General features: G+C 56.2%; 5 protein-coding genes and 1 non-coding gene across 20 annotated transcripts in view; 4 read left to right on the plus strand and 2 right to left on the minus strand.

The window, feature by feature from the left end:
• CNOT1 (CCR4-NOT transcription complex subunit 1) overlaps nt 1-3,992 on the plus strand; it is a 61,465-nt gene extending 57,473 nt beyond the window's left edge. For all 11 annotated transcript variants that reach the window (XM_040615831.1, XM_040615838.1, XM_040615834.1 and 8 more), the window contains exons 45-49: nt 587-736; nt 1,825-2,005; nt 2,380-2,512; nt 2,616-2,750; nt 2,895-3,992. In XM_040615831.1, the coding sequence (XP_040471765.1) occupies nt 587-736; nt 1,825-2,005; nt 2,380-2,512; nt 2,616-2,750; nt 2,895-2,973 (678 nt within the window). In that variant the 3' untranslated portion in view covers nt 2,974-3,992. The remainder of the gene's footprint in view (nt 1-586; nt 737-1,824; nt 2,006-2,379; nt 2,513-2,615; nt 2,751-2,894) is intronic.
• Nucleotides 3,993-5,590: 1,598 nt separating this feature from the next.
• Nucleotides 5,591-9,879, minus strand: SETD6 (SET domain containing 6, protein lysine methyltransferase). Of its 4 annotated transcripts, XM_040615849.1 has the most exons (9): nt 9,810-9,879; nt 9,615-9,713; nt 9,386-9,530; nt 8,825-8,966; nt 8,341-8,535; nt 8,060-8,183; nt 7,591-7,771; nt 7,236-7,378; nt 5,591-6,697 (listed from the first exon to the last, which is right to left on the minus strand). In XM_040615849.1, the coding sequence occupies exons 1-9, from the start codon at nt 9,834-9,836 to the stop codon at nt 6,386-6,388; spliced, it is 1,368 nt and encodes a 455-aa protein (XP_040471783.1). In that variant the 5' UTR covers nt 9,837-9,879; the 3' UTR covers nt 5,591-6,385. The 4 variants fall into 4 exon arrangements, with proteins under 4 accessions (XP_040471783.1, XP_040471782.1, XP_040471780.1 ...); XM_040615848.1 differs by having other exon boundaries at nt 9,386-9,713; XM_040615846.1 differs by having other exon boundaries at nt 9,615-9,848.
• Nucleotides 9,880-10,749: 870 nt separating this feature from the next.
• Nucleotides 10,750-10,822, plus strand: TRNAK-UUU. Its single transcript has one exon. It is a non-coding gene; the product is annotated as a tRNA-Lys (tRNA).
• Nucleotides 10,823-11,837: 1,015 nt separating this feature from the next.
• On the minus strand, nt 11,838-17,308 carry LOC121098153 (SNF-related serine/threonine-protein kinase-like). 2 transcript variants are annotated; one of them, XM_040615844.1, is made up of 7 exons: nt 17,226-17,308; nt 16,237-16,405; nt 15,783-15,924; nt 14,144-14,285; nt 13,750-13,962; nt 13,505-13,642; nt 11,838-13,361 (listed from the first exon to the last, which is right to left on the minus strand). In XM_040615844.1, exons 2-7 carry the CDS (start codon nt 16,369-16,371, stop codon nt 12,494-12,496), a joined length of 1,638 nt encoding a protein of 545 aa, XP_040471778.1. In that variant the 5' UTR covers nt 16,372-16,405; nt 17,226-17,308; the 3' UTR covers nt 11,838-12,493. The 2 variants fall into 2 exon arrangements, with proteins under 2 accessions (XP_040471778.1, XP_040471777.1); XM_040615843.1 differs by having other exon boundaries at nt 15,783-16,405.
• A 4,172-nt stretch (nt 17,309-21,480) lies between these two features.
• On the plus strand, nt 21,481-22,851 carry LOC121098047 (agouti related neuropeptide). Its single transcript, XM_040615602.1, has 3 exons — nt 21,481-21,659; nt 21,935-22,029; nt 22,660-22,851. The coding sequence occupies exons 1-3, from the start codon at nt 21,485-21,487 to the stop codon at nt 22,849-22,851; spliced, it is 462 nt and encodes a 153-aa protein (XP_040471536.1). The 5' UTR covers nt 21,481-21,484.
• A 732-nt stretch (nt 22,852-23,583) lies between these two features.
• ATP6V0D1 (ATPase H+ transporting V0 subunit d1) overlaps nt 23,584-27,812 on the plus strand; it is a 37,057-nt gene continuing 32,828 nt past the window's right edge. The window contains exon 1 of the mRNA XM_040615113.1: nt 23,584-23,788. Coding sequence (XP_040471047.1) covers nt 23,659-23,788 — 130 coding nt within the window. The 5' untranslated portion in view covers nt 23,584-23,658. The remainder of the gene's footprint in view (nt 23,789-27,812) is intronic.

Consider the following 27,812-nt stretch of genomic DNA (forward strand, 5'->3'; position numbering starts at 1 on the left):
TGAAGAGCTGGTATCAAAGTATTGTAAATAGTTTTTGAGGAGAAACACAGACACCATCTTATCTTGCAAATAAGGAGATAAACCACCATTGTGAAGCAAGCATTTGGCATAACATGATGAGACTTTGAGAAGTGTTAACATTATCTAATTAAATCTTTGGGCGTATGCCAGCCTCCTAATTGAGGAACGATTAGAAGCAAAACTTTCTCACACTGCTAAAGCATTGTCTTACTATTCTTTCTTGCCTGAGCTCTGCAGGGTGATGGCAGTGAAGCTGCAATACTCATTCAGTGCATGGATGTTCATCCTTTAAAACTACAGAACTGTCTTGAGTGTAGATAGGAGATGTCAAAGGTGATGACTAAATTCCCCTATGGCCTTTGCCCTTGGATTCTTTTATCCTCTAGTCTCAGTTCTGTGAGATAGTTATTAAGTTTGCACATTAGAGACCAAGTTTCATCTGATTTCTGCAAAAGTCTAGTGGTTGACAGCAGTAGTTGATGTAATATCACTTACAGATCTGCTCTTGCATTTTGTTCCTTCAGAGATTGCTTATGGCTTAGCTGACTGCGTTTTCTCTCCACAGGTGGACATGTTAAGTGAGATTAATATCGCTCCACGAATACTCACGAATTTCACTGGAGTGATGCCCCCACAGTTCAAGAAAGACTTGGACTCCTATCTCAAAACCCGTTCTCCAGTCACTTTTTTGTCTGACTTGCGCAGTAACCTACAAGTGAGTGGCTGGTTTCTGAGGATGCTGAATTTAAATGGTGTAGGAAAAAAGGTCTCACTGGCTATGTTGCCTTCCTTTGTTGAAGGAGTTTTGTTGGTGTGTAGCAGGGATGTGTTCCAGGCAGTCGAAGAGCCTGTGAAAATGCATACTTCTCTGAATAATTCTGCTGCTGCTCCTTGGCAGGATGACTAAGTGTGTTAAGTAGTTTCAACCAGGTGGAATTTAAGGAAAAAGGAATGTTTACTTTAGTGACCCTAAAATGATCTAATTTAAAAGCAGTTGGCGTTATCTTCATGAACTGCCAAATGCTTATAGTGAAAATGTAAAGTTATCTAAAACTTTGACTCTTCTGTTCACATTTCTGCAGTGCACAACCTTGGGAGTCTTTAGTGAACAATGTAGTCAGAGCTGATTGCATCAGGCTTGCCTCTTTTTTTGTCCTCAACCATTGGGCGATGTAGAGTCTTGTGGCTTCTATCACATGACTTCAGCACTGTTTACCCTGCATTGTCTGAGACTGAATGGGTTTTATTGAATTTGACTGCTGTTGTTTAGCATCTGATTAACTTTTTGACTCCAAATGGATTCATTGTTAGAGAAATCTATGCATCTGCATGCTAATGCTTTAGGGGTAAAAAAAATAAAAAAAAGGCAAATTGTCTAAAGCTCAAATCAGAATTGTTGGCCAGCCACATTTCATACATCACATGGCTTGGCTTGCAGCAGACTTCAGGACTGAAGCTGGACTTTCTCAGAGAATTGCTCAGACTGAAGCATTCCCACAGGTGCTGTGCACTTCAGCCAGCCCCTGGCACTGCTGGTGAATTCAGATTGCCTTCACCTGATGTTTGTTTCTTTGAGGTAGGGAGTACAAAAATTGTCTGTTGGGTCTGACAGTGCTTTGCTGATGTATATATATTTACAGCTGCTGTATTACAGAAGGGTAAATGTGAAATTGAGTTTGCGGATGTCTGACTGGTGTCTTCTGTGTAATCAAGAAGATACTTGGATGCTGTTGTTGTACATGCTGTACCTTTGATTGCTGAAGGAGTATAGAATGCTAATGTTTTTCCTATCCTTGCTATTAGGTATCAAACGAACCTGGCAACCGCTACAACATCCAGCTGATTAATGCACTGGTGCTCTACGTAGGTACTCAAGCTATTGCGCACATTCACAACAAAGGCAGCACACCCTCTATGAGCACTATTACACATTCAGCTCACATGGACATCTTCCAGAATTTGGCAGTAGACCTGGACACTGAAGGTGAGCTGGAAACATTTCTAGTCTGTGCAGATCGTCTGTTTGAGCTCTGAGAAATACAGAGGATCATTTCATGTAGCTGCTAGTGAACTCACAGGAATAAGTAATGCTACGTTAGAATATTAAACTCCAAATACAAGAGCATTATAAAATCTTACGTTCAAGCTATTCAGGGGAATAAGAAATTAATGAAGAGGAATTTAATTCTTACTGCCCTATCAGTTTAGATTGATAAGGCTTTTTCATATTTTCAGTTGGCTTTGTTTCTTGTACCTTCACAAGCCAGGCTTGCAAACCTTTATCTTAAACACTGTTCCTCCTTTATCCCTTTTTATGTGTAAGGGAAACCATACGTACCCACTGTTCCTTTTCTGCAGGCCGGTACCTTTTCCTGAATGCAATTGCCAATCAGCTGCGATACCCCAACAGTCACACCCACTACTTCAGTTGCACCATGCTGTACCTGTTTGCAGAGGCCAACACTGAGGCTATCCAGGAGCAGATCACTAGGTGAGAGGGAAGGCATTTAACTTGCCAGCATTCAGCTTTTTGCTTTCCTTCCTTGTGTATTTTGGGTCTTTGAGCTGTAACTGTCATTACTTTTGGATTTCAGGGTTCTCTTGGAACGACTGATTGTAAATAGGCCTCATCCCTGGGGTCTCCTTATTACTTTCATTGAGCTGATAAAAAATCCAGCATTTAAATTCTGGAACCATGAGTTTGTTCACTGCGCTCCAGAAATAGAGAAGTGAGTATAACTTCACCACAAAAATCACTAAAGCAGTGTATCTAAAGCAGGGCCAGAGTTGCACCCTGAGTTTTTGGTGCTTCATAGTGGAAGTGCCATTTGCTGCCCTAAATGCACCTAACACTGCTTTGCTTCTGTGTTCAGGTTGTTCCAGTCAGTTGCACAGTGCTGCATGGGGCAGAAGCAGGCCCAGCAAGTAATGGAAGGGACTGGTGCCAGTTAGATGAGCTGCATCTTGCATTGTAAGTGTGCCAGCCAGGAGGTCCTTATCCCATCGGCTGACAGAAGACTCTGTAAGGCTCCTCCTGACCTTCCCAGCCCCCTTGATTGGGTAGACGCAACAGACCCTGGGTGAAAGTCTTATGTGGGCACGTTCCAAAGTTTGAAACAAATTTTTGACTTTTGGCCAAAATTCAGAAGATGCTGTGAATATCATTTTGAACTAGTGTAAATACAAGGAACAGAAACGTTTGTCTGGACTTTTGGGTTTGTGCAAACTGTGTAAAAGGCAGGTGGGTAACTGGTGCCTGTCCAGCTTGTAATAAAGGGGCAGCTGCTGATGCCAAGCACTTGTCTGGGGCAGACCTCCTTGTCCTGACATTCCCAGACTCCCAAAGAATATTGAAAAGCCAGTTATAATATTATATGTAACTTATTTTTCTTTATGTGGATGGGGGACCTTTAAATCACTTAAGTTGTTTTACAAAAAAAAAAAAAAAAGATGGATGTGTTTGGAATATGGGAATACTATGGAGTATGGGAGGGGTGAGGGAGGGGTTAAGGTGCAGTGTTGCTTTTCCCCTACCCTCATCGGGTGCTGACAGACAGCAAGTGGAGTGGCAGTCAGAATGCCTCCTTTCTGTTGGAGAAGACACACCTCAGGCCCTTTGGGAGAGGGCCAGCTGTTTTTAGTAAAGAAACAGAGACCAGGCCTATAGCTTTTTTTTTTGACACTTGCAAATTTTGGAAGGTGGGGGGTAAAATCTAGACCTTTTCCCACCCACCCCCCACCCTGTGACCACACAGTATAAGTTTGTAAAAAAAAAAATAAAAAAACCAAAAGAAAAAAACAAAAGAAAAAACCCAAAGGACCAATACAGCCCATTTTGTAAGGATTTTGAATGTTTTGTAAAGTATTGGTCCATGTGTTGTATTTTGTAGCCTTTCTAGTTCTTGGGCTTTAGTTCTCCCACTTCTTGTATGTATGCATACTGTAGTTACACATTAAAGTCATGACATGCAGCACGTGCCACTGTGCTTATTCTCTCCAGTTCCATCCTGCCTGGCCAGTTCATGTCTTTTAAAGTGTTCCACTCATCCCAAACCAGGAGTTTTCCAGCGTGTTTTGGGCACTGCCTATTGCAAGCAATGGGGTTTGTTTTCTAGCTTGAGGTTAGAGGGGAGAATTACTATGACTAGGTAGGGTTTTGCTTTGATGTGCAGAAGGACAACTCTGTGGAGACTGAAATACCACAGTTGCAAGTTCATGAGCAGAGTCTGTCTGACAAATTTGTGCTAGAAAGGAGATTGCTTGCAGTGGAGGGATACAGAGCAGACAGCAGATCAGCTTAATTCTTAACAATTTGTACCCTGCTGTGATAATGCCTTGCACAGATCCTTGCAGAAGGGTGTTGGTATCTGCGAAGTTGGTCTGTGGCTTCAGTGTGGCCAATACTGCAAAATCCTTTAGCCTCTGCCTTGCAACCTAGCAAAATACTAGGAAATAAAGCTTCACTGCTTTCTTTTTAGAAGCAGTACTAGTTTGTTGAAGCTAGTTGACTGCTGTTCTATGGATGAGGAGGTCAGGATTTCCCACTCAGGTTTAAGGGATTGTGTACCTGGCTGTGGTTTTGCTGCACAAAGCAAAAACTAGTTCTGAGGGACCATGGAGCCAGCTGTGCCAGTGGACTGCGGCTCACAGGGAATCCTCTGTTTGTGACCTGTTTCTAGGCAGTGTTTTTCAGTCAAGCAGTGGTCCTTTGCCAGCTCCTGCAGTTCCCTGGCATTTCTTTGGCAGGCCAGCAGTTGTACTGAAGCTGAGCCTTTTGAAGTTGGAAGTTTTTGGTCCTGGTGTTGGCAACTCCAGCTTACTCTTCCTCCTGTATTGGGTTAGGATACAGAGAATGACCAGCAACCAGGTTTTTCTTCATCTAGTCCAGATGCCATGGGATTTTTTTTCTGCCATTTAACTAACAAACCATATGCAGAGCTTATTGACTTGTCCAAAGGACTGGAAGCTCAAAGGTGGCTCTGGTTCTGTACTAATGCTGCTGTACATGACTGGATCCCTTTAGGCTTTAAAAACTGTTAGACTGCTGTAAAGAGGGGGTGGAAGGTGGACAGCACTTGGCCAAGATCCCAGTAACCCAAGTTGGGCTGGTATGATGGAAGCCACTACACATTGTATCCTCTCTTGGCAGGTGAGGAACCTGCAGCTGGTACTGTCAAAGTAAATGGTGCTGGTGTCAGTTCCCCAGGGATAACTGGTGTCCTTGCCAGCAGAGGCCCTGGTATAATGCACTTCATGTTTAAGGAACAAAGACTAACCTTTTGAACCAGTGTGCCTAGTTTGAAATCTAGTCTGCTGTAGGGAGGGAAGTGCCAAGATGGCAGGCTGGACTCTGAACAGCCACTGCATTACACCACTGTAAAAGGGGAATTAAAAAAGCTACCCTAGGTACTGTTACACCACCCTGGCCCCCAGTAGCGCTGGTGGGGCTGTAGCTGACCCTTACCTCCATGAGTACAGCCTGGGTTTTGCTGCTTTGCACTACTTCTAACTGCAGCAGCAAAGATTCTCTCATGGGGCTTTGCACCCTGTTGAAGTAGACAGTGTTGGCTGGGTAAGAAACATTATCTTTATTAAATATAGCTTGGCCTGCAAACCTCCAGTGTTCTATCACGCAAAAACTGCTGAGGGGAAGAACAGTAATATAAACATGATGCAGAGCAGTGCCTGAGCTCAGGGGAGAACTGTATCCACTGAAGCACGTGTATCAAATGCTTGGCCTACAACAGCTGCAGAACTGTGACATGCTCTGTTAAAGAGTACTCCAGCCCATACAGAACTGCCTTTTAGAGAGGGAAAAGGAAATACCTTGCTCTACCGAGCCTCCATAAAAACCAGATGGATGGGCTCATACTCTTTCAAATGCGCAGTATTAACTCAGCACTGAACTCTTCACCTATACTGTCAGCATCTCTGCCTGCCAGGTGTTTGCTCCGCACCTCTGTAAGGTGAGAGCCACCAGCTGCATTTCTGCCCTCTTCATCTGATTAAGGAGCAGTTCTTGCCTGACATTTCTGATGCTAAATGAGGGAACCCACTTGCTGTTCTGATAACATATGTCTGTGTTCTTAAAACAGCCCTGCAGAGGCCTGGGTTTTCTTAAGTTGTCTAGAAGAAGGCGGTAGTTGTGCTCCAGAGTGCTCATTGTAAGATAAGGCCACCCCAAACCACTTCTGTGCGGTGTTCATGTAGAGGTAGCTGAAAAGCCAGATGCCGTACGAGGGACAAGTGGGCCTATATTCAATCTCACCGTCTGCTCTCAGAGCTGCAGAGAAGACTGCCCAAGGCTGACCTTCCTTTCCCAAGCACAGTTCCAGGCAGTTTGTTTCCAGGGGCAGCGAGGTTTCTAGTGTACCAGCTCTAGCAGCTGATGCAAGATCCTTTTCTGTCCATAGCGCACATGCAACGCTTGCTGCTCCCTTCGACTCAGTTTCTCATAAGCCTCTTTGTTATTTAGCAAGTCCTGCTCTGCTTTCAAGTCTGACCCGTAGGACTCCAGGGTCAGCAACACGCTGTCATAAAGGAGCTTCTTGCAAGGGGTTTTAAGTCTGGAGAGAGCCTCGTTTGAAAGGGTAGAGTTTTCTTCTTCCTCACTGTTGTCCTCCCAGCCATCTTGTTCCTTATACTCCTTAAATTCTTCTTCTGACATGCACAGCACCTGTAATGACCCAGGCAAAGAGACAAGTCACTGGCAGTGCCAGTATATTGGGCTCTCTTCTCTACAGAAGTGTGGGCTTGGAGCTGCACGGAGCAGGTGTGTTCTTCCTCAGCTGCACTAAACATGAGTGTGCAAAACTGGTGTAGACACCTCATTGCAAGTGACCTGGGGGTTAGAAGAGCCTTCACATAGCAAACCTGTGTGTTGGTAACAGTCTTAAAAGGACATTTGGCTGCTGCCTGCAGAGGTGCAGCAGCTCTCCAGAACAGCAGTAGCCATGGAGCTGTTCCAGCCTGGTCTGTAATTACCTGCGGGTGGCTGGGTCAGGAAAGGAAGATGACACAGAGTACCTGAAGCCTGGGAGCTGGGCATCCACCACCCCGCCCCACTGCTTTTCACACAGGAGTGTTGGTACCAAAATGCCTTCGCATGCTTGTGCTCCTTCACTTGAGCCATTCCACGTGCCGGTTTGCACCGCTGCAGCACACGTAGCCTGTGCTCTTCCTTGCCTAGCTCTTCCACCACTTGCAGTGCTTACCTTCAGGGTTGTGGACAGCTCTTCCTCTGTCAGCACCTCATCCCAGCCGAGTACAAAGGCACCTTCCTCCCCCACCATCTCCAGCTGGCACAAGAAGTCCCACTGCTCCGCGACCAGCTGCTGCTGTGCCTCGCTGCTGGCACCTGTTTTGAAGAAGCAGAGCTGCAAGCCCAACTCGGGTTGTGGGGGTGGGTGACCAGGAAAGGGCAGATGGGAGGCAGCAACCCAGGCTGTAACCCCAGCACACTGTACGAAAGGCTTATTTTTCACATTCTTCTCCATCCCTGTTTCATTACGTGACTACTGAACAGAGATCCCTGCCCCAGCCTCTCCGAGAGTGGCTACAGTCACTCACGCTGCAGTGCTGCCTTGCGAACTGTAACCATCTGGATGTCAGCTGTGTCGTTGCTGTTGCCAGGGTACGGCTCTGCGAAGCCATACATGTGCAGGAGCTGCCAGTTGGCCATCTGCCCGTACGTGTTGAAGATCTCTTGTCCTTTGCTGATGGGCTGTGTGGTAACCATTCGTAAACATTGCTGCAAGCAGGGAGAGAAGAGGGGCTTAGAGCTGCAGTGATGCTAATGCCTGGAAGAGGTGTTTCTAAGAGGCTCAGATTAAGCTCTCCCCAGCTAAAGCCAGGCAGGCACCAGGGAAGTATGTTGAGCAAAACAGCTTCGTATTAATGAGGTTGAGACCAGACAAGGCAGGTGAGCAGTGCTGGTCTGGGCTCAGAGACCTAGCCTTGCTGTGCACCACTCCCGAAGGCCTTGTGCTGCCGAGGCATGTGACCATGATGATACCTGGCCCAGTGGCTTTGCACTCACGGGAGAGTATTCCAGGTTGGCGTTGTGGTTGGCCACATGGTTCAAAATATCTGCTACAGGCACCATCATCGGAGGGTTGGGCCCCTTCTCATCTTCATCTTCCTCCTCCAAAGGTTCCTGAAAGCTAAGATGGGGGAGATGAAGACCAGGCAGGTGGACGCTCTGTGGCACAGGACCAGCTTTACCTTATCCTCGTGTTCTTGTGCAACTGCTACCTTAACACAGCCTGTAACCTGTCCCCTGATCCTGCTCCTTGTCAAAGCAAAGTCCTTGCTCCTTACCTGTAGGCCATGACAAAAGCCACCAGCTCCTTGTACAGCTCCAGTGTGTGCAGCTTGGGGTCAAAGATTTTCGGGTGGGCCTTCATGAAGGGCAGGATGATGGAGCTGTACTCCAGGTGGATGTTAGCCAGGTCCTTGTCCACAGCTTCTGGGATGCCTGTGCCCTGCAGGAGTCTTGTTCGCTCTTCTTCAGGCCTGTGGCAAGGAAACCAGCCGGGTCATCCCTCTGTGCCCTGGGGAGCAGGGGTCTGTAAGCTCCCTTCTTCAGCATCCCTGCTTCCTGGTGCTCCCAACAGCCCCGGCCTGTAGCTGGCTCCAACCCGAGTGGTGCCTGAGAGCGTCCCTCAGGCTCCTGCCATCAGCAGCACAGGGTGAGAACAGAGGGATGGGATCATCCCTACCTACCCCCGGGCCCCCCAGTCTGTGACACCGCATTCAGCTGTCAAACGGGGCCACCCCACAGCCTGGATGGCCTTCACCTTACCAGAACATGGGGTGATCCAGGCTCCTGAAGTCCTGCCAGAGGGAGAAGTACGGCTGCCAGGGCGAGCTGCTGGCTGTGTACTCGTGCAGCAGGGCCAGCAGGAGCGGCACCCAGCCTGACTGGCTCTGCAGGGACTCCTGGGCTGAGCAACCAGCAAGTGGGGAAAGCGTAAGTGAGCCGAGGTTTTAGTCTTTTCCTCTGCAGACGCGTCTTCCGAAGGCCGACACCACCCCACCACCCCTCGTCCCCTGTCCTCGGCCTGGGGCAGCGCGGCCAAGTTCTGCCCTTGCTCCGGTTTGCCCCGGGCTGCAGCAGCACTGAAGCCGCCCAGGCCCCGTGCCCCTGTCCTCGCCCCGAAGGAAGCAGGGCAGGAGCCGATCCTTCCCCGCACGGGGGGGGGGGGGGGGGCAGGAGCCGATCCTTCCCCGCACGGGGCGAGGGCACCCCCGGGCGCTCCCTCCAAGGTCGCAGATGCTGCAGATCGGCCGCGGGGTCCCCAGCCACCCCCCTCCCCCCTGGTGCCCAGCAGCCCAGCCCCCCGCCCGCCCCGGGCCGCCTCACCGTCGCGCAGCAGCCCGCGGATGGCGCTGGTGTGCTGGGAGAGCAGCGCGGCGCGGGGGACGCTGCACAGCACCTCCCCGGCCTGCAGCTCGGCCGCCGCCAGCATCCCGTACCCCGCCACCGCGCCCGCCCGGCTCAGGCGCACCTGGGGGCGAGAGGGCAGCGGGGACGCGTCAGGGGGCTGTTGGGGTGGGTCCGGTTCCCCCCCACCACCACCCCGCTGCCTCACCTTGGGGCTGAGCTGCACGCCGGCCCGCCCGCACCACGCCAGGAAGCCGGAGAGCGGGTCGGCGCTGCGCTGTCCCCGGGCGCTGCCTCCGGCAGCCGCCTGCGGGTGAGAAGCCGAGGTGAAGCGGGGGTGCCCCCGGAGCCCCGAGCCCGGATCGGGGTGTCCCGTGTCCCTCCCACCCCGCCGCCGCGCCACCCTGGGCCTCTTGGGCACCGACGCCATGGCGCTGCGGACACGTGGTGCCCCCTACGTGGGGGTGGGCGGGACGGGGTTCGGCTCCGCCCCCCGGTGGGAGTGGCAGAAGGGGGGGCACCGGGTGCCTCCTCCAGCCCCTCCCTGTCTGGGGGGCTCTGGGCTCTTCTCTGGGGGGGTCCAAGCCCTCTTGTGGGGTCTGGGTCATCTCTGTGGGGCCGGGAGCCTGGGGGGTCTCTCAGCCCCTCTCTGCGGGGTCGGGGGGGCCTCAGAGTCCCTCTCTGTGACACTCTGAGGGGCTTGTAGGGCCTCTCCGGGGGGGGATCCAGGCACCAGCAAATGACCTTTGGCAGGGGCTGGGGCCTCTCTCTGAGCTCCCGGCCCCTTTTCCACCCCGCGGCCTCCTCCGGGGGCATTTCCCCACAGCCCGGGTGTCCCCAGCAGGGTCCTGCTGCAGCCGCCTCGGGGGGCTCCGGTGCCTCTGTGGCAGCTGTGGGGCGCCGGCGGGGTCGCGCCGCCAGACACGGGTTAAAAGCAGCGGGTCCTAATTAATCAGGATCATTAAGCTTTTTTCAGTCGGCACCCCCCACCCGCATGTGCCGAGCTCTGACCTCCGGCCCAGACCCTTCCCGCAGCGCGGGGTCACCCCTCTGCCCCCGGTGACTAACCCTGGCGGAGGGCGGGCAGCTGCCCTCACTGGTGGCTCTTAATGAAGCCAATTAGCGCAAGAGGCGTCTGAAGCGGCCCCAGGAGCCTCCGCACCCGGTGCTGGTACGCGCCGGGGCAGGGCGGGGGTCCCGGGGGTCCCTGTCTTGCGAGGCTGCCCCCCGCTGCGGTGGGTCCCTCGGGGCGGGCCGGGTGTGTCCCGCGTTGTCCCCCCGTGCCCCAGCGAGGGGGGAGTCCGCGGGGTCCGTCCGGAGCGTCCCCCGCCCCCCGAGCGGGAGCCTGGATAGCTCAGCTGGGAGAGCATCAGACTTTTAATCTGAGGGTCCAGGGTTCAAGCCCCTGTTCAGGCGAAGGCGTTATCCTTTAGCAGCACGGTAGGGTCTCCCGCGTGCGGCAGCAGCCCCTCTTCCTGCTGCCAGACAGCCCCCTACCCACCCCCTGTTTCTTTTCCCCACCATCCCATCCCCAGGGATCTTTCTGGGGCCGGTTCCATCCCATCTGACACCCACACGGCACCACTCGGGTATTCAGGCCACCCGTTACTGCAGAGAGGGGGCCCTGTGCCCTACGGAGCCCCCAAAGCCTCGCTCCCCTCGAGGCACAGCTGCAGCCGCCCCCCTTCCCTCCCTCCCCCCCCCCCCCCCTCCCCGCCCCAAGCCTAGCTGGGGGCTGGGGGGCATGGTGGGCAGGTACAGTGGCTCCCCTCCTCCCAGGGACAGGCACATCATCAGTGTCCCGGTTTTGGCTGGGATGGTTCATTTTCTCAGTAGTTCACACCGAGTCGGGCCCTCTCGGGTTCCTGAGGTGGGCACGGGAAATGGGGAGGGGGCATGGCTGGGACACCTGGCCCGAACGGGCCAAAGGGCTGTTCCATACCATATGATGCCCTGCTCAGTTAAGCTGGAGGAACAAGGAAGGGCAGAACCTTCAGAGCGATGGCGTTTGTCTTCCCCAGCCCCTGTTAGGTGTGATGGAGCCCGGCTGGCCAGTGGGCAGGGGTGAACGAAGCCCTCGCTTCGCTTTGCCCATGTGCGCGGCTTTTGCTTTTCCCCTTAAACTGGCTCTACCTCAGCCCATGAGTTGCCTCACTTTTACCCTTCTGCTTCTCTCCCCCATTGCACCGGGGCAGGCAAGCAACGGGCAAGCGGCTGCGCGGGGCTGAGGCACCGGCTGCGGTTAAACTGCAGCAGCCGGCCCAGCACCAGCCCTGGGGAGGGAAAGCCTGTGCCCGCTGCACCCCACGCCCATGGCGCACCCCCAGATCGACCCCGCTGCTGCCCGCCTGGGGCAGCCATCGCTGGGGCCAGGCCCGCGCGGGGCTGCAGGGCAGCGGTGGTGGCTTCGCAGCGAGACACGGCACCCGTATCAACCCACGAGCGTGTTTTATTGGCCCGATTAACTTTGCTTCCCAGCAGCTCCAATCCTTTCCGCGTGCGCGCCTCAGTCGTCACTCATTTCTTGCCAGCAAGAAAACAAAGCGATAATAAATAGGAAGCTTATTTGCCGGGGGGAGGCCCAGGGGACAGCCTGTGCCTGGCCCTGGTCGGGGGGGGGGGACGGCGGCAGGGGGGCTGCAGGCAGGCAAGCGATTGCCCCACAGCCGCCACGGGCAGGACAGCCTGGTCCTGGGGCCACGCGGGCTGCGGGGCTGGGGGAGCCGCTGTCACGGGGAGGGGTTGGGGGGGATATAGCAATCTCTATTTAATTACATTAAAATAGACTATTTAAAAAAATTATTTCTAGTAGTTAAAAAAATGTGTCGTGGTCCATGGGGCTGCCCCAGCACTCTGGGGACAAACCCTGCTCACCTCGCCCCCCGGGCAGCCCCGTCCTGGGGGGTCCGGCACAGCGGGCGCCAGGGGCGGACGCTAGCAGGGTGGCCACCGCAGGTGACAAAGCTGGGGCACCGTGCCCCCCGCCAGCCCCACAGCTACTGCTCTGCAGGTCACAGGCAGACCAAATGCAGAGGAGCAGGCATGCTCCCTGCCCCTGCGGTGGGGCCGGACCCCCGCCCCAGGGGCTTAAATGACGTGGCAGCAGTTGAACTGCCCCAGCGAGAGGAGGCTTTCCTTGGAGCCCGGCCGGATTTTGAAGGCCAGGGCTTTCTCACAGAGCGGGAACTGCAGGAGCCTGGCCCGCAGGCTGCCCCCCTTGCTTTTGCCTGGGTCCAGCTTGATCACGCTCTCTGCGCCCCCCTCGATGCCCCCCAGGTCCGAGCTCTCCCCTGACCGCTGGGCTGGGCCGCTGGGTGCCCCCTGCCCTGGGGAGTTGTCTGCAGGGCTTGGGAGGGCAGCAGGGGTTGTTGTCTCTGCCCCCAGCACCTCGGGAAGCTCAGCACAGCCACTCCGGGGGGACAGGACGGCTCCCTTTTCCCTGGGGGGCTCTGCCAAGGAGCCCCTAGGCTCTATGTCCTCCCTCCTAGGGGGCTTGGCTCCGGTCCCCCGAAGTGCTGGGGGACCCCAGCCCCCGCTCGCTCCCTTCCCAGCCCAGGCCACCCCCGAGCGCCCGCCCCAGCTCCCCAGCTCGGCCCCTGGCCCCCACACCTCCCCGCAGCCAGATGGGCGGCGGCGGGCATGCAGGAAAGCTCGCATCTGCTCCTGGTTCAGTGAACTGCTCTTCCTCTCCATGGTGCTGGGCCTCCCCTCCTCCTCCTCATCCTCCTCCTCTTCCTCCTCACAGATCTGCTGCAGGGCGGGGGTGCTCTTGGTGATGGTGGTGTCAACAGCAGGGACCTTCAGCAGGGTCCTGGGGGGCTGCCGGCCACTTGTGTCCCCTCCAGCAGGCAGGGGGGGCAGCCGGGAGCCCACAGCAAGGCTGCCTGGCACCTCTGTGAAGGGCAAGAGGCTGCTGGTGCTGCCCACGGGGCTGAATGTGTCCGATAAGTTGGTCCTGAGAAAGGGGGGGATGCAGGTGTCAGTACCCCGCCGGGCATCGTGAGGACTGTAGTAAGTAAGGGGACAAGGGACCAGCTGGGACTCTGCACTGGGGACCTGGGGTGGTTTGGGGGGACAGGGGGCAGCAGAGGGGCTCACCTGCTTTGTACCTCCTTGGCCAGGTTGTAGACAAGGCTGAGGCAGTGGCCCTGCTTCTCCTGCTTCTCCCGCAGCATCCTCTCCGCCAGCAGGAAATACGTGGCTGTGATGTGGTTGTAGCGGTTGGCTTCCAGCGCCCTGTGCAGGACCAAAGGACCCACATCAGTGTGCAAGGGATGCACTCAGAGGGACTCCCAGAGCCCTTCACAGGGGCTCCTGCCTCGGCATCCTGCCCCATCACTCACTCCTGGATGGTGTCCCGATCCGCAATGTTTCCGCACGTCATGGCCTGGAGGATGATTTCGTGCTCCTCCTCGGACACGCGCTTGTGGGAGGTGAGGGGCAGCAGGCAACGGCTGGCGGGGGACGGGTCTACCCCCTGCAGCCACGCGTGGCCCTCGATCTGCTCCAGGGAGGCTCGCTGCTTCGGGTCCCGCTGCAGCATCCTGGAGATGAGACTGTGGGGGGAAGGGGTGATGCTGCAATCCCGCAGCAGCACACGAACCCCTAATTCAGCTGCTTTTCCTCCCTTTTCCCACCTCAGCTCCTAGGCATCCCCCAGGGACGGCACACCCACCCCCAGGGACAGTGAGTTGGGGTCTGGGGGGGGTCCAGTTACAGGGGGAGAGAGATGCTTACTCAGCGCACTGTGCAGAGACGTGCGGGGGGACGGTGTAGCGGCAGTCCATTATCATAGTGAGGGTCTCGCTGTCATTGGCCTCCTGGAAGGGGGGGTGACCACACACCAGCATGTACAGGATGACCCCCAGGCTCCAGATGTCTGCAAGAAGCAGCAATGGTTCAGGTTGCAATCACCATGGCCCAGGAGAAAGCCCCCAACCCCAGGGACCCTGGGGGGGGAGCCCACCCTACCAGCCCCCAGTGCCAATCCAGCAGAGACCAGTGCTCACTGGGATGCTCCTTGGAAGTAACAGTTCTCAGGTCCTGCCCCACAGATGGGGAGACCACAGCCCCACCAAGGCAGGGAAGGACCTTCTCCATCCCCACATCCAAACAGGCCTCAAGGGGCTTCACCAAAGCAGCTGAGGTCTTACCCCCTTTCCCAGGTGGGGACAGGGAGGCCAGCCCCAAGCTCTGTTCCCCCCCAGGTCACCCACCCATGGCACTATTTCGTGTCATTACTCAGCTTCCCAGCTGCACAAACAGACCCCACTGTGACCACCCCAGTACAGGACTGTGCTGGAGGGGACACCACAGCCACGGGACAGGGTCACAGCCGCCATCCAGGCTCTCCAGCTGCCTGTAGCCACGTGGGCACCAGCCAGAGTGGGACTGCTGCCCTAACCCGGGGACAGGGACAGAAGCAGCAGTATCTTCACCTGCTCCTCCTGACGAGTACACAAACTGTCCGCAAAAGTGCTTTTTTCAGGATGCTGAGCATGCCCCAGGGCTCCCCGTTAATACCTTCAGCTTAAGTCAAGTGCCTGTGTTTGAAAATGTCTCATCTGTGACGGTTTTCTCCCTTCATTTCCCTTCGCAGAGCCACCAGCTTATTTTTCTACCAGCTCCACAAGCTATGCCCATTCTCAACTGTGGAGCCACCTTTCCCTGAGCCAACGCTGGGCTTTTTCCTTTAAGCTCTCATGTTTTGCTTTGCTAAATCCTCCTGCTCCAAATTCCAGCAGAACTGGCTCAGGTCCTGCTTCCCTCCCATGTCCCCTCTGTCCCAGCAGAGCCTCTTGGTGCCCTCAGCCTGGCTCTCCTAGCCCCGGGATGGTCTCCCCAGACCCCTGCACCCCGGCCAGGGGAGGAAGGGTGCTGGAAGCCACAGAGAGGAAGCGTTTTTCAGGGTGGGGATGGAGTAAAGGAAACTTTGGGAGCTCCTCCGCCCAAACAGCAGCATCCCCAGCAGGTTTCCTTCCGGCATCACACCCCCAGATAACCACTAGTGCTGGCTTACTGGTGGCTGCACCCTCGTGCTGCTCCTCCCGAGCACTGGAGGATGCCACATCGGGCTCACAGCGTGCTTGGGCTTTTTCCTCTTCCTGGTATGAGCCATCACTCTGTGGCATCTGGGTGGGTGTGGGGACAGCCTCCACAGGGAGGACCACCCTGTGCCAGGGCAGAGCTGGGCAGCCAAGCACCCAAGGGACAGGCTTGCTCCCTGCAGGGACAGCAGTGCTACCGGGGGAGCATGGGTGCTCCCAGTGTAAGGGGGCAAAAGCAAGGTGGTACAGACCACACTCCCCGCAAGGGACACAAGGGCAGCAGGTCCCTGGGGTAAGCGCCAGCTGTGGCTGCACCCCACCACCCTTACCGACAGCCGGAGCATCATACTCATCCCCAAGCAGGATCTCAGGTGCCGAGTACGCCAGTGAACCACAGCTGGTGGTGAGCATCTTGCCGGGCTGGAAGCGGTTGCTGAAGCCGAAGTCGGTGAGTTTGACCACCCCCTGCTCCTGGAAGAAGACCACATTCTCGGGCTTGAGGTCGCGATGCACCACGTGGAGCTTGTGGCAGTAGGAGATGGCGTGGACGATCTGGGCGAAGTAGTGCTTGGCCCGTGGCTCAGCCAGCCCGCCCTCATGTCGCATGATGTGGTCAAACATGTCCCCACCGTCACCCAGCTCCAGGATGAGGTAGAGCTTGGCATGGGTGTCGATGACCTCGTAGAGGCGCACCACATTGGGGTGCTGGACCAGCTTCATGCAGCGCACCTCTTGCAGGAGCTGCCCCGCTGCCTCCCCCGCCAGCTTACTCTTGTCAATCACCTTGACGGCCACCCGCTGCCCGGTGAAGACATGCCGTGCCAGTTTCACCACCGCAAAGTGGCCCTTGCCCAGTGTGCGCTCCAGGTCATACAGCCCCGCGATCTTCCCCTCGCCGCAGCCCTGCGTCCCAGCCATGGTGGCAATGTCAGGCAGGGACAGGCATCAGGCGCTGTGGGATGGAGGAGCCACTGAGCAATGTGGGGTAAGGGATGGGGCACCCCCAAATATCAGGTCCCCCAGCACTGGGGACACCAGGAGGACATCAGAGTTCCAGCACTCTGGGCACCCCTGACACCCCATCTCGCAGTCTCCAGCATCCCAGGACTGGGGCACCCATCTGTACCCTGGCCTCTAGTCCCCAACACCCCAGACATCCCAATACTCCTACCTCCACTCCTCAGCACCCTAGGGTACCCCAGTACTCCCACATCCAGGTCCCCAGCACCCTGTACACTCCAATACCCTAATTTTCAGTCCCCAGCACCCTGGGCACCCCCATACACCAACCTTTACTCCTCAGCACCCTGGACATCCCCATACCCCACCTCCAGGTTCCCAACACCCTGGGTACCCCAACACCCTCACCTCCAATTTCGCATCACCATGGGCTCCCCCACATCCCACCACCAGGTCCCCGTAACCCCAGCACTCTGGGCACCCCAACACCCTCACTTCCATGCCCCAGCACCCTGGACACCCCCATACCCCTTCCTCCAGATCTCCAGCACCCTCATCACCCCCGTATTCCCCCCTCCATTCCCTGGCACGCCGGGCACCCCCATAGCGCACCCCCCCTGTCTCTAGCCCCCGGGACACCCCCCTATCTCTAGCCCCCCTGTCTCCAGCACCCTGGGCACCCCCATATTCCCACTCCCACTGCCTGGGCACCCCCTTGCCCCACCCCTAGTCCCCGTCACCACGGGTCCCCCAGTAGCACCCCCATACCCCCGGCAGACGGGGCTCGGGCCCCCCCGGCCCCCCGCACTCACCGGGGCGGCGGAGCTGGGGCCGCCGGGGCTGCGGCTGCCCGGGCGCGCCCGCCCCGCTGACGTCAGGGCGGCTCCGGGCTCGCGCCTTAAAGGGCCCCGTCCGCCGGGGCTGAGGCCGGGGCGACGCTCATCGCATCTCCCGGAGCGGGCACGGGCACGGGCACGGCCTTGGCCTTCTGCGCGGCTCAGTAGTGCCCGGGGGGCGGCTGGGCTGGCATCAGCGGTGGCGAGGCCGCTAACGAGCTAAACGAGCCGCCCACCCGCTTCCAGGAAGAGCCCCCCGCCCCGCCCGGGCTCCCGAGGGTCGCGCCGTGGGCCGGGCGTCCGCCTCGCCGCCCTCCTGCCCGGGGCACCCGCTCACGGGGATCTCCGCCGAGCCGCTCCGCCCGGGGCCGGGGGCGCAGCCCTGGGGCCGCCCCCCCGCCGTGAGCCCGCTTTCCTGGAAGCGGCCCGGCGAGCGGCCGGCTGCCTCATTTAGCTCGTTACCGGCCGCGGGGCCGCGCACAAGGCAGGCGGTGCGCCGGTGGCTAACGAGCTCGGCGCGGCCGCCCCCGGCACCGCTAATGCCTGCCCGGCAGCCCCCGCCCGCGGGCTGCAAATGGGCCCTGATGGGCCGGGCTGGGGGGCGGCAGCTGGGAGCAACACGGGCCAGGGGGCTGGGGGAGCCGAGAGGACGGAGCTGCCATCGGGATGGGGCGCGCAGCAGCCCCCCCGGCTTCGGGAGCGGCAGGAGGGGGACTGCCAAGCCAAGGCTTTACCCAGGCACACAGGGCGCAGGAGGCAGCTGGGTGCTGAGCGGGGGGTCCTGTGCACTGAGGGGCCCGGGGGGGTGCTGAGCATTTCCAGCAGCCGGAGGAGAAGCACAGCAGATGAGCCCTTTGCCGGTCCTGTGCCTCTTCTGAAGCATCCCCTGTGCCGGGAATCAGGTGGTGCCCAGGGGCCTGCCACCGCAGCCGGGAGCGGCGGCTCACACTCCCCCGGGGACCTGCTGGGAGGCTGGGGGTGCTGCCTGGCGGCACAGGGCTCAGGAGCTGCCTGGCACGGGCCATTGGCCTCCCTGGGTGCGCGCGTCACAGCCCACTGAACCCCTTTCCCCGGGGGCTGAAGCCACCCAAGGGCAGAGGCCTTTCCAAGAGGAGCCCGGCTGCGCTGCCGCCCTGGCAGCGGGCAGTCTGCGGGGGGCTGGAGGCAGGAGCTGGCAGCCCCTGGACGCTGGGTGTCTGGCAATTAGCCACCCTGTGTGTGAGTTTGGGGATCCACAGAGAAAGGCGATTCCTTTCTGGCACTGGGGTTTCTAGCAAACAGCTCTCAGATCTGCTGCCGTCAGTACCGGAGGGGACCGTGGAGGCTCCGTGAGCAGCATCTCCCACCACCTCTTTTGGCTGACTATCCATTCCTTGTTCCTCTCCCCTAATGAAAAGCTCGTGTGTGTCAGGACTGGGTCCTTCTCCTGATGGGGTGCTGGGTGCTGCAGGTCTGTATCATTTTGCCAATTGCCTGTTATACGTGTGCCAATGCTGCTTTGAAGCCCTCAGTTGAAAAAGCAAAGACAGGCATGTGGTGTGCTGTGATGCTGCATCTGTAACACACGTCCCCTGCAGCCCTGGCCGATGAGAGACTGCAGAGGTGCCACCTCCACCGGTGCCTGGCCCTGTGACTGAGGCTGCATCGGGCTGGCTGCAGCTCCCTTTGGGTTTTGGAGTGGCCCTTGAAGGTCTCTGTACTGAGAAGCTCAAGGAGACACATGTGGTGGCTGTGAAAGCCAGCACAGGGGCTGGGGAGAACCGAGCGGCTGGTTCCTCCCTTCCCACAGTGGAGTCGAGCCTGGGACGCACAAGGGAGCTCGTCTGAGAGCGCCTGGCTTCGGGGAACTGCACGTTTTCCAAAGGATACATCAATGGGATGCAGCTAGCACAGGTGGGAGCCTGAAAAATCAGCAGATGGCAAATGGTCAACCATTGGAGGGCTTCTGGAGGTTCTGGGCTATGGCAGGGTGCCTGTTAGGAGCTGGGGGGGAGGGCAATATTCCATTTGAGAACCAGCAGAGAGCTCAGCGGTCTTTGGCAAGGAGCCTGTAGCCCTGGTATTTGTCTAGCTGGGAACTAGGAGGTGTTCCCAGCCTGCAGGCTCAGTTGGCTCTGCTCAGACACAGCTGGAAAGAGAAGTGGCCTGGAAGGGTGGTAGGGACCGCCCCACAGAAACTGGGGAGTTTGGAGCCTGTGGGGATCTGTTCCTCCCCGCAGTTGTGCAGGGTGCAGAGCAGGAGCCCTCCCTCCTGCGCATCGCCCTGCCAGCTGCCTCTCCTTTCAGACAAAGCCTGGTTCCCAGAGAAGCCCACCTACCTGGTAGTTAGCAGAGTCATGTGGCCACAGCACTTAATTAATTAAAAGCCAATATAAGTTCCAGTAAGCATGTGGGGAGGAGGATACTGAGGCAGAAAGCAGGAGCAGCGCTCCCAGCGAGCTCGGTGGAGCAGCGAGCGGCAAGTCCCCTCTCTGCTTGGAGAGGTCAGTGCTTACAATGGGAAGGGTCTGGGGGCATTCAGGGCATGGTACCCATGGCTGTGGGGCTCCCCACGGTGCAGAGGGGTCGCTCCTGGCAAAGAGCTGGGAGGTTTTGTGGGGATGGGGAGGTGAGGAGTGGCCCGCACAGCTCTGGGGTGCTGGAGCCCCAAGGCTACCAAAGCAGCAGGCGTGGGGTTTCATGGGACTAGGCTGCTGGCAGTGACTGGGGGTGCCCTCCCCAGCCCCTTTTCTTTTGCTCCCTAAAAGCCTCCCCACTTTTTACAACTTTGAGGCCCCCAAAGCCCACAGCCCAACCCTGCATCTGCTCTGCCCCAGCTCAGCTCGCCCAGTCTTCCCCCCACTGTGCCTGGTGTAGCCCTCTTCCCCACCAAGCCCCCTCCAGCCCAGCCTCGCTCTCTGCCCAGCACGATACCTTCACCTTCCTCCCTTCTGCTGGACCCCCACAAGCAGGGAGGGGGAAGCAAACACTGCACTGGGGGCAGGTGAAAACTGCAGGCTGGTCCAACTGGGGGGACATCTCTTGATGATGGTGTCCACGACCCAGGCTGAGGGGGCTTAGCATCCAAACGCTTCCCACACAGAAGCCACACAGTCGAGTGTCAGTGGTTTTTTCAGGTAACGGTGGCACGGAGCGGCTGGAGTCCCCTGCAAGGGTCTTGGTTGTGACATCCAGCCCATTGCCATGGTCCTTAAGCAAAATCTCATCCATACCTGCTTGCTCTGCCAGCCTCCGTGTCACACTTTATCTTCTCGGAGCCTCACATTTGTTTATTATGCCCAAATCCTGTTGTTTTGTTGAAAAAGGAGTTGTAGCAAAACAGTTTGTAAATTCCCAGGGACTTTCAGGGAGATTTCTGTTGCAGCTGCTCCAGCTGCAACGTGCAGAAGGTCTCTCATGTTTCAACCATATAATGTTGCTCCTGACCAATGCGTTGCAAACCTGCCCATAAGGCTGCGTGCAGAAACATGGCTCAGGGGCTGGCAGCTGGATAGCTGTGGGAGAAACTGGGAGAGGGAGGTGTTACAGAGGAGTGGGGCGAGAAGCAGGGAGGTGCTGGGCTGTGAGTTGTGCAGCCCTCGGCACTGCTGTGGAAAAGGGCACAGAGCGAGCTGCTGCTGGGTACACAGCTGCCTCTGTGGTGGTACTCAGGGGCCTCGTGAGATCCCAGTCCTGGCTGTTGCCTGCAAGGCCCTGGTTGCATGCCCAAGCCCAGATGCAGACTAGGCAGTGAGTATTAGCTTCTGGTCTTTAAAACTAGTGGCATTTCCACACCCTGCGAGCACAAGCGGCTGGCAGGAGCCATGTTGGATGTTTCAGCCACATCTGTGCACGTGCAGGTGGTGAACGCACAGCACCGCGATGGTCTGGCAGATGCTGGAGGCTGTGTGTGGGGCAGGGAGACCATGAACTGCCGCAAAAAAGATCAAGCCTCAGTCTGTCCTCTGCTGCTCACCCCTCTCCGCGGTGAGATCGTGAACGTGCCCTCACGTAGGGTGCCCTACAGCTCTGGAGGGTCCACATGAAGCTGCCACATGTGTGGTGGCCCGAGAAAGGCTCTCAAGTCCAAGACAGCAAATAGCCTGGCACAGTGGCTGAGGCTGCCCCTCACAGATGCGTTGCTGCTTCGGGGGTGATGGTGGTGGGGTGGTGGTGGGGTGGAGGCGAGGGCCAGGCTGCCAGTGGGCGGGCTGACATTGGCCGGGACCTCTCTGCGCAGGTTGTCCCCCAGGACCATGCTGAACGTGCTGCTGGTGTGCTGTGGGCTGCTGCAGGGGATCCAGGCCATCCTCACTGCCGACCTCAGCTGTGGCCACCTGCAGAAGGTGAGCTGTGGGCTGGAAGGGGCAGACAGAGCCCGGTACTCCAGCCTGCTGCGGAAAGTCAAGGAGGTGTCTGCAGAGCCGGCAGGTGAGTCCTGTGGCCCCCCACTCTCCAGCAGTCCCCCACCAGCTGCTTGCTAGCATGCCCAGGGCCCCAAAATTGAAGTGGGGACCCCATGCCCAGGGTCAGATGCAGGGGATCCCCTTAAAACTATATAGCTTCTCCTATTGCTGGCTAGCGAGAGCAGCCTGACAGCCACAGGGAATGGGGCCTTTTTTTTCTGGGGATATACAACCATGGGTAGCAGAATAAGAGCTGACCCCCCCAGCAGCTTCCTCCTCCATCCTCTCCGTATCTCACAGGAACTCTCCCCAGGCTGGGGTTTGAGCAGATGGCCCTGGAGGTCCAAGAAGCCAACGGTGACCTCATGCAGAGAGGTGGTGTGCTGGAACCGCAGGTAACACTCCTGGAGCTTTCCTACAGACACCTGAAAGAGTGGGCAGCCTCCGGCCACAGCAGCCTTCTCTGTGCCCCTGGGGCCAGGAGCGGTTTGGAGCCCACCATGGTGCTGCCTGGGAAGGGAGTAACTGTTCATCTCCTGCTAGGGAGCAGCCAGGGCTGGGCTGGGGCTGTCCAGAGCTGCGAGGGGCTCCAGCACTCAAAGGAGAGTGGTTTGAGGGACCAGACTCCTGCAATCTGTTTAATTAACCTCAAGCACAGCCCAGGAAGCCTCTGCAGATCCAGAGTTCACTGGGCAGTGCTGTAACTTGCCTGGCCTGGCCCCCAGTGCCTCTGTTCAGGCAGAAGGCGCGGCACCCTTCACTAAAATCAAAGCTGTGTTTCAAAATAAATGCGTGCCTAAAGGCCTTGAGACATGCTAGGTGAGGCAGTGGCACCCACAGAGAGCACACGGGGCTCAGTGGTGATTTGCAACAGCTCGAGCCCGGGCTTGAGCATGACAGAACACTCCACTGCTGGCAGCAGCAGGTTTCAGCAGCCACTGTTGGCTCTCTCCCATGCAGTTCTTTATCGCTAGCATAGTGGTCCAGCACCAAATCTTTCCCTCCTCTTCCTCTCTTTCTGGCAGGCATCATCCACAGAACTGCAAGCTGCAGGTCGCGAAGAGCGCTCACCTCGCCGCTGTGTCCGCCTGCTGGAGTCCTGCCTTGGGCATCAGGTCCCCTGCTGCGACCCCTGTGCCACCTGCTACTGCCGCTTCTTCAATGCCTTTTGCTACTGCAGGAAAATCAGCACCAGCTTCCCCTGTGGCAAGAACTAGTGCCTGTGCCGTGAGGCTGCCTGCTTCTTGCCCACGCATGCTGCCTCCTCCTCTGCAGCTCTAATAAACCAGCCATTAGCAAAAGCTGTTGTTGAGTGGGATGATTCCATGTGTCTGCTTGGGATCTTGGGGAAGAGGGGTAGCGGCAAGGTCAGGGCTCCTGCATCCAGGTGGGCACCATGTCCAAACAGCCAAGGGTGACCCCCATATCAAACCAAATGAGCTTTTTTGCCCCCCCCGAGCAGCTTCTGCAGGGCCCCTCCTGGCTCGGTGAGCGGTCTCGAGGCTGGAAGGTGCTCCAGGACGTTTCACTTGCGCTGGAGGCTTTACTTGTGTTCTTTTGCCAGTATCGCTCATAGTGGCCCCAGGGTGCTTTACACCTGCAAGCCATCGGCCCCAAGGAATCAGTGACCAAGTACCTGCAGCGTGGATGCAACCAGCGCAGACCACCACCACCTCCTCCACCACAGCTGCACTAAGAGGATAAAATGTGTCCGTGGAGACTGTGAAAAGCCCTACAAACCCCACACAAAGGCTTTCAGGCGTGCTGGAGGCCAGCCTCAGGCCTGCTGCTGGGGGAAGGTGTGGTTGTGGGGATGGAAGAGGCGTTACTGTGGGGCGCGCCGCTGCCAGCCGCCGCCATTCCGCTCCCCACAGCCCCGCCCCGCCCCCACCGGGGGCACTTCCCGCCCTCGCACTGCCTGCTGGGAAAGGGGCGGGAACAGGCGCGCGCGCAGTGTCACGTGAGCGCCGGGCAGGTCACGTGAGGCGCCGGGGGGTTGTTCACCCGTCTTGTCTGTCGCCGCCATGTCGTCTTTTCCCGAGTTGTATTTTAACGTGGATAACGGTTACCTGGAAGGGTTGGTACGTGGTTTTAAGGCGGGAGTGCTCCGGCAAGGTGACTACGTGAACCTGGTGCAGTGTGAGAGCCTAGAGGGTGAGTGGCGACGGCGCTCTGAGGCGGGCAGGGACCCCCCCATACTGAGGGGAAGGCCCGGCCGGCAGGCTGAGGGGGAAACTCGGTCGGTGTGAGAGCGAAGGGGAGGTGAGGGGCTGTGTGGCACTGAGGAAAAGAGCCGATAGCGGCGTTTTGGAGGCGCTGTTCCTTCTTCACCCCTTAGCAGAGCAGGCACTTGGTCGCGTCCTCCGTCCCCCCCCCCCGGCTGCTCACTCTGAGCTCAGCTGACTCAGTTTCCCGGTCAGCCCGGCCGTGTGATTGCAACAGTTGATACAGCTATTTAAGGAAGCTTGAGTTCCCAGTGCTTTCTTGAGGTGGCCCTGTAGCTGTGGTGCATGTCCTGCGGTTGTTGGGAGCCTGGCGGGTTTGTCAGGCTAAATTTTTTCTGTGTATCAGTGACCTGCTTAACAGTTTTCACTCATTGGCATCCAGAACTTGGACCACAAAACATGAAGATCAAAACTAAGTCTCTGTTGAAACAGGCTGGAAACATATGTATCCAGAGATGGTTGTTTTGGTCAATGGGACGGTAATTAATGGATAATGCTTTCTTCTAAAAATGCTAGTTACGCATCAGCTTTATCTTGATGATCATTGATGAGTGATTTAAATTAATATTGACTACCTAGAGGGATCCATGGCTGGCTGAACCATGATGGAAGTTACCTGAAGCTGCTCACTCAAATGCTAAGCAACAGAATGGGAGCAGAGTGCTGTTATGTACCTCAGTCTCTACCTTAAAAATACCCAGGGTGCTTTTACTTAGGACTGAAGCCCCTTTTTGGCTAGACTTCTTTGCAGCTCTTTGCTTGCAGCAGTCTCTGTCATTCTTGCTTTGGAGCCCGGGGCCTGAAAGAGGGAGTCTTTCTGTACCAAATAGCTTGCTCCCCTGCCCCCCCCAGCCCCTATTTGCCTTCTGAACCAAGTTGCATAAACCTAGCTTGGAGTGGTGTTTTCTGCGTTTGAAATGAGTTAGTTTGGGGTTCCTATATGTCTTGGTATTGTTACTGTCTTGTCCCTGACAGCTCTCTGGTGATGGCTGCTGCTGTACTATTTCTTGAGCTTCATTCAGAGTCTGAAGGCTGTCTGAATTTCGCTGCCAATCTCCTTCCTCCACCACTTTGCTTTCTGTGCCCCTGACTAGTGTGCTCTTGTAGAGGGATTTTGCTTCAAAGGAACATTGTTCTTGATCACTTACATAGGTCTGTGGTCAGACCATTTCTTTTCTCTGTCCCTTTAGTTCTGATTTTCCTGTTACAGTACTCATTTTCTGTGCTCCATGGACTTTTTAACATGCATTTTTTCTCAACCAGATGCTTGTCTGCACTAAATCCAGGCAGTGGTTAGCTTATTAGCAGCCAAAATAAGTGCTTGGGCATAAACTACTCATACATTCTTCTCCACTGTTTCTGTTCTGTCTTTGCCACCATGTCTTGCCTGCAAGTCTGGCTGTGCAGTTAGTCCCAGTCCTGGAGTGAATACTCACCTTGGCCATGGAGAAGTCACGAAGGACCCAGGCTGTTCTGGGACTGGCCCTGGGAATCGGGTATCTGGCTGGTCACGGGTATTGGCATTGTTTGGAGGATGTTGTGCTTCCAGGTCTGAAAGGCTGCTCCCTCTGGTGTGCTTGGATCAGTCTGGAAGCACAAAGGAATTAAATTCTCTGCTTCAGGACTTGAGCTGACAGCTTAGTGCTGCTGGAAGGAGGAGATCATGCTTTTCTGCATGATCCTCGTCATTTCTGCTTGTCTGATCACAAAGTAAGCCGATTCCAGCTCTTGCTGCTTGATAATCATACATACACAGAGCCAAACAGGCTTGCTGTGGTCAGGCAGGCTCCTGAGCTGGCTTTAAGAAAGGGCAGGAAAACATGACAAGGACTGAGGGCAGGGTGAGAGTGCTGTTTTGGCTTAAGTTTTGTCTTGAAACCCTCCACGATAATATGCTTAATCCCTTCTTTCAGTCCCAAAAGTCCTGGTGCTCTGGTTGTTTCTCAGCCAGAGGTCCTTGTGTGCTTACACCTGTGCTGGGTATCGCTTGGAACATGCTTAGCCCTATCTGTTGCAGCCAATTCCTGCTTCTGACACAAGGTGTCAGTGAAGGACTTGGAGCTGCTTTCCTCTGCTTCAGAGGTGTGAGCATGGATGTGTTCTTGAATGGAATCTGTCTAGGATTACCAAATTTATGAGTCACCCAGATGTCTACTGTCAAAAGGGTGGTGAGCTGTCTCTAGCTCCTAAAAGCTGTGGTAGCCTGTTAGAGGTCTGGTATCACCTCTGGAGAATAAAGAGCTGTTGGACGGTAGTGCTGCTTCTAAGCAGCAGAGTTCAGGCTGGAATGTAAGTGACTGGCAGGCTTTACTCTTGGTCTGCACTGCTTTGTACTGCAGAAAGTATGTGGAACCCGGGAAGTCCACAAAAGCATCTTCTTTAGAAATAGGAATTTCTTGACCTTTGGGTGAGTGGTCATGAGTCTGCTGTTGCTAATATTCCTATTGATTCCACGGCAGCAGTGTAGAAACAGATTTCTTTCTGACCTGCTGATGCTATGAATGTGATTGGTATGGTGAAATCCAGCAGCAGGCTGTGTTGTCTTCTCTCTGGGTAACAAGGCTGCAGAATGGCCAGCTGAGAAGTGGCAGGTAGTTGGCTCAAGCTTGTTAGTGTGGGCCTCTGTTGGGAGAGGCTTTTCAGAGGCTGTGTGTTTCCACCACCACTCTGGGGGTCCTAGTGCTGCTGTCCATGCAGTTGGCTCAGCTGGGGACTTGTACATCTTATGGAAACAGTGGTGTGCGCATGGGAGGATGGATGTGTCCTGCCTTTGGCTTAAGCTGTATGTGGAACTAGTCTCATGCCCCACAGGAATTTGTTGCGTTTTATTTGTGCATCTCAGCCTGCAGGTATTGGTCTGGTGTGGACTTGTCCTGTGAAAACTCTTCAGTTTTCAGTCCTTGTAACCCCAAAGTAGTGGTGGTGTGTCACATCAGCTTGGGGAAGAGCAGAGTAACTGTCTGATCCCCAAAGATGTGTTTAGGAGACAAAGGGTGGCTAGCAGAAGAAAATAAATGTGCCCCTTTTAGAAAGAAGGGATTTCCAAGACCGGGGTTCTCTCTTATCTCCTTGGTTTGGTCCTCAGGCTTCAACAGTGAAATTGGAGAGCTTGAAGCAAGTAGGTCACCCTAGACTGCCTGGCTCCATGCCAGCTGGAGTCCACGGTGGTCTGCCTGAATGGTATCCTCATGCGTGCTGGACCTGTGTTTCCTGTCAAATGCATCTGTAGCAATACATAGTGAGCACTAAACTCTCAATTTAGGGTGGATGGCATGGAGTAAACCATGACTGGACAGGTTGATTGGTTGTTTTTGAGTCTTGAAGAGTATTTCCAGAGCTGTTCTGTGTAGCCTTTGCTACCCAGAAAGGATGTGCTGCTTTCAGCCAGCTCAGGAGTGGATTGATAAGATTTGCTGTCTTAAATGCCTCTTCTATATAAAGACATGCACTTCTCCCCCACTTTCTCCTCTTCTGTCTTTCTCCATGCAGAGGAGTGGTGATGAAATATCTGGAAGTATACTGAGCACATGTTTGAGCCACTGCAGGGTGATGTGTGTCTGTCTTCCTGTTGTCTGACCACAGAACCAAAGCAATGGCCTGCCTAAGCAGAGCTGTGGACTCTTACCTCCAGCAGATGCATGTTGGGGAGCGTGTCCTCTGTGTACCAGGCTTCTGCCAAGTGCAGTGTATGCTTTTGTTTTCATAGTCCCGAGGGTCCTTTTTTTTTCCCCTGGAGGCTGCCTTTGCTTTATGGTGTTATGTACAGGGTGTTCACCACATCTTTTGCTGAGAGGAGTGGGAAAAGCTGTGCTACCCTTCTCTCTTCCATTTTATCACTGTGGTCCTGGAATTTGGGCCCCTAAAGGCTGGAGCTGGGCTTCTCTTTCAGCTTAACGACATAGGCAGCGTGCCTTCTCTTGTGTAGAGAAGTTGCATTGCTGTGAGGGCTATAG

Source organism: Falco naumanni, chromosome 15 (assembly GCF_017639655.2).
Source record: "Falco naumanni isolate bFalNau1 chromosome 15, bFalNau1.pat, whole genome shotgun sequence".
Lineage (NCBI taxonomy): Eukaryota > Metazoa > Chordata > Aves > Falconiformes > Falconidae > Falco > Falco naumanni.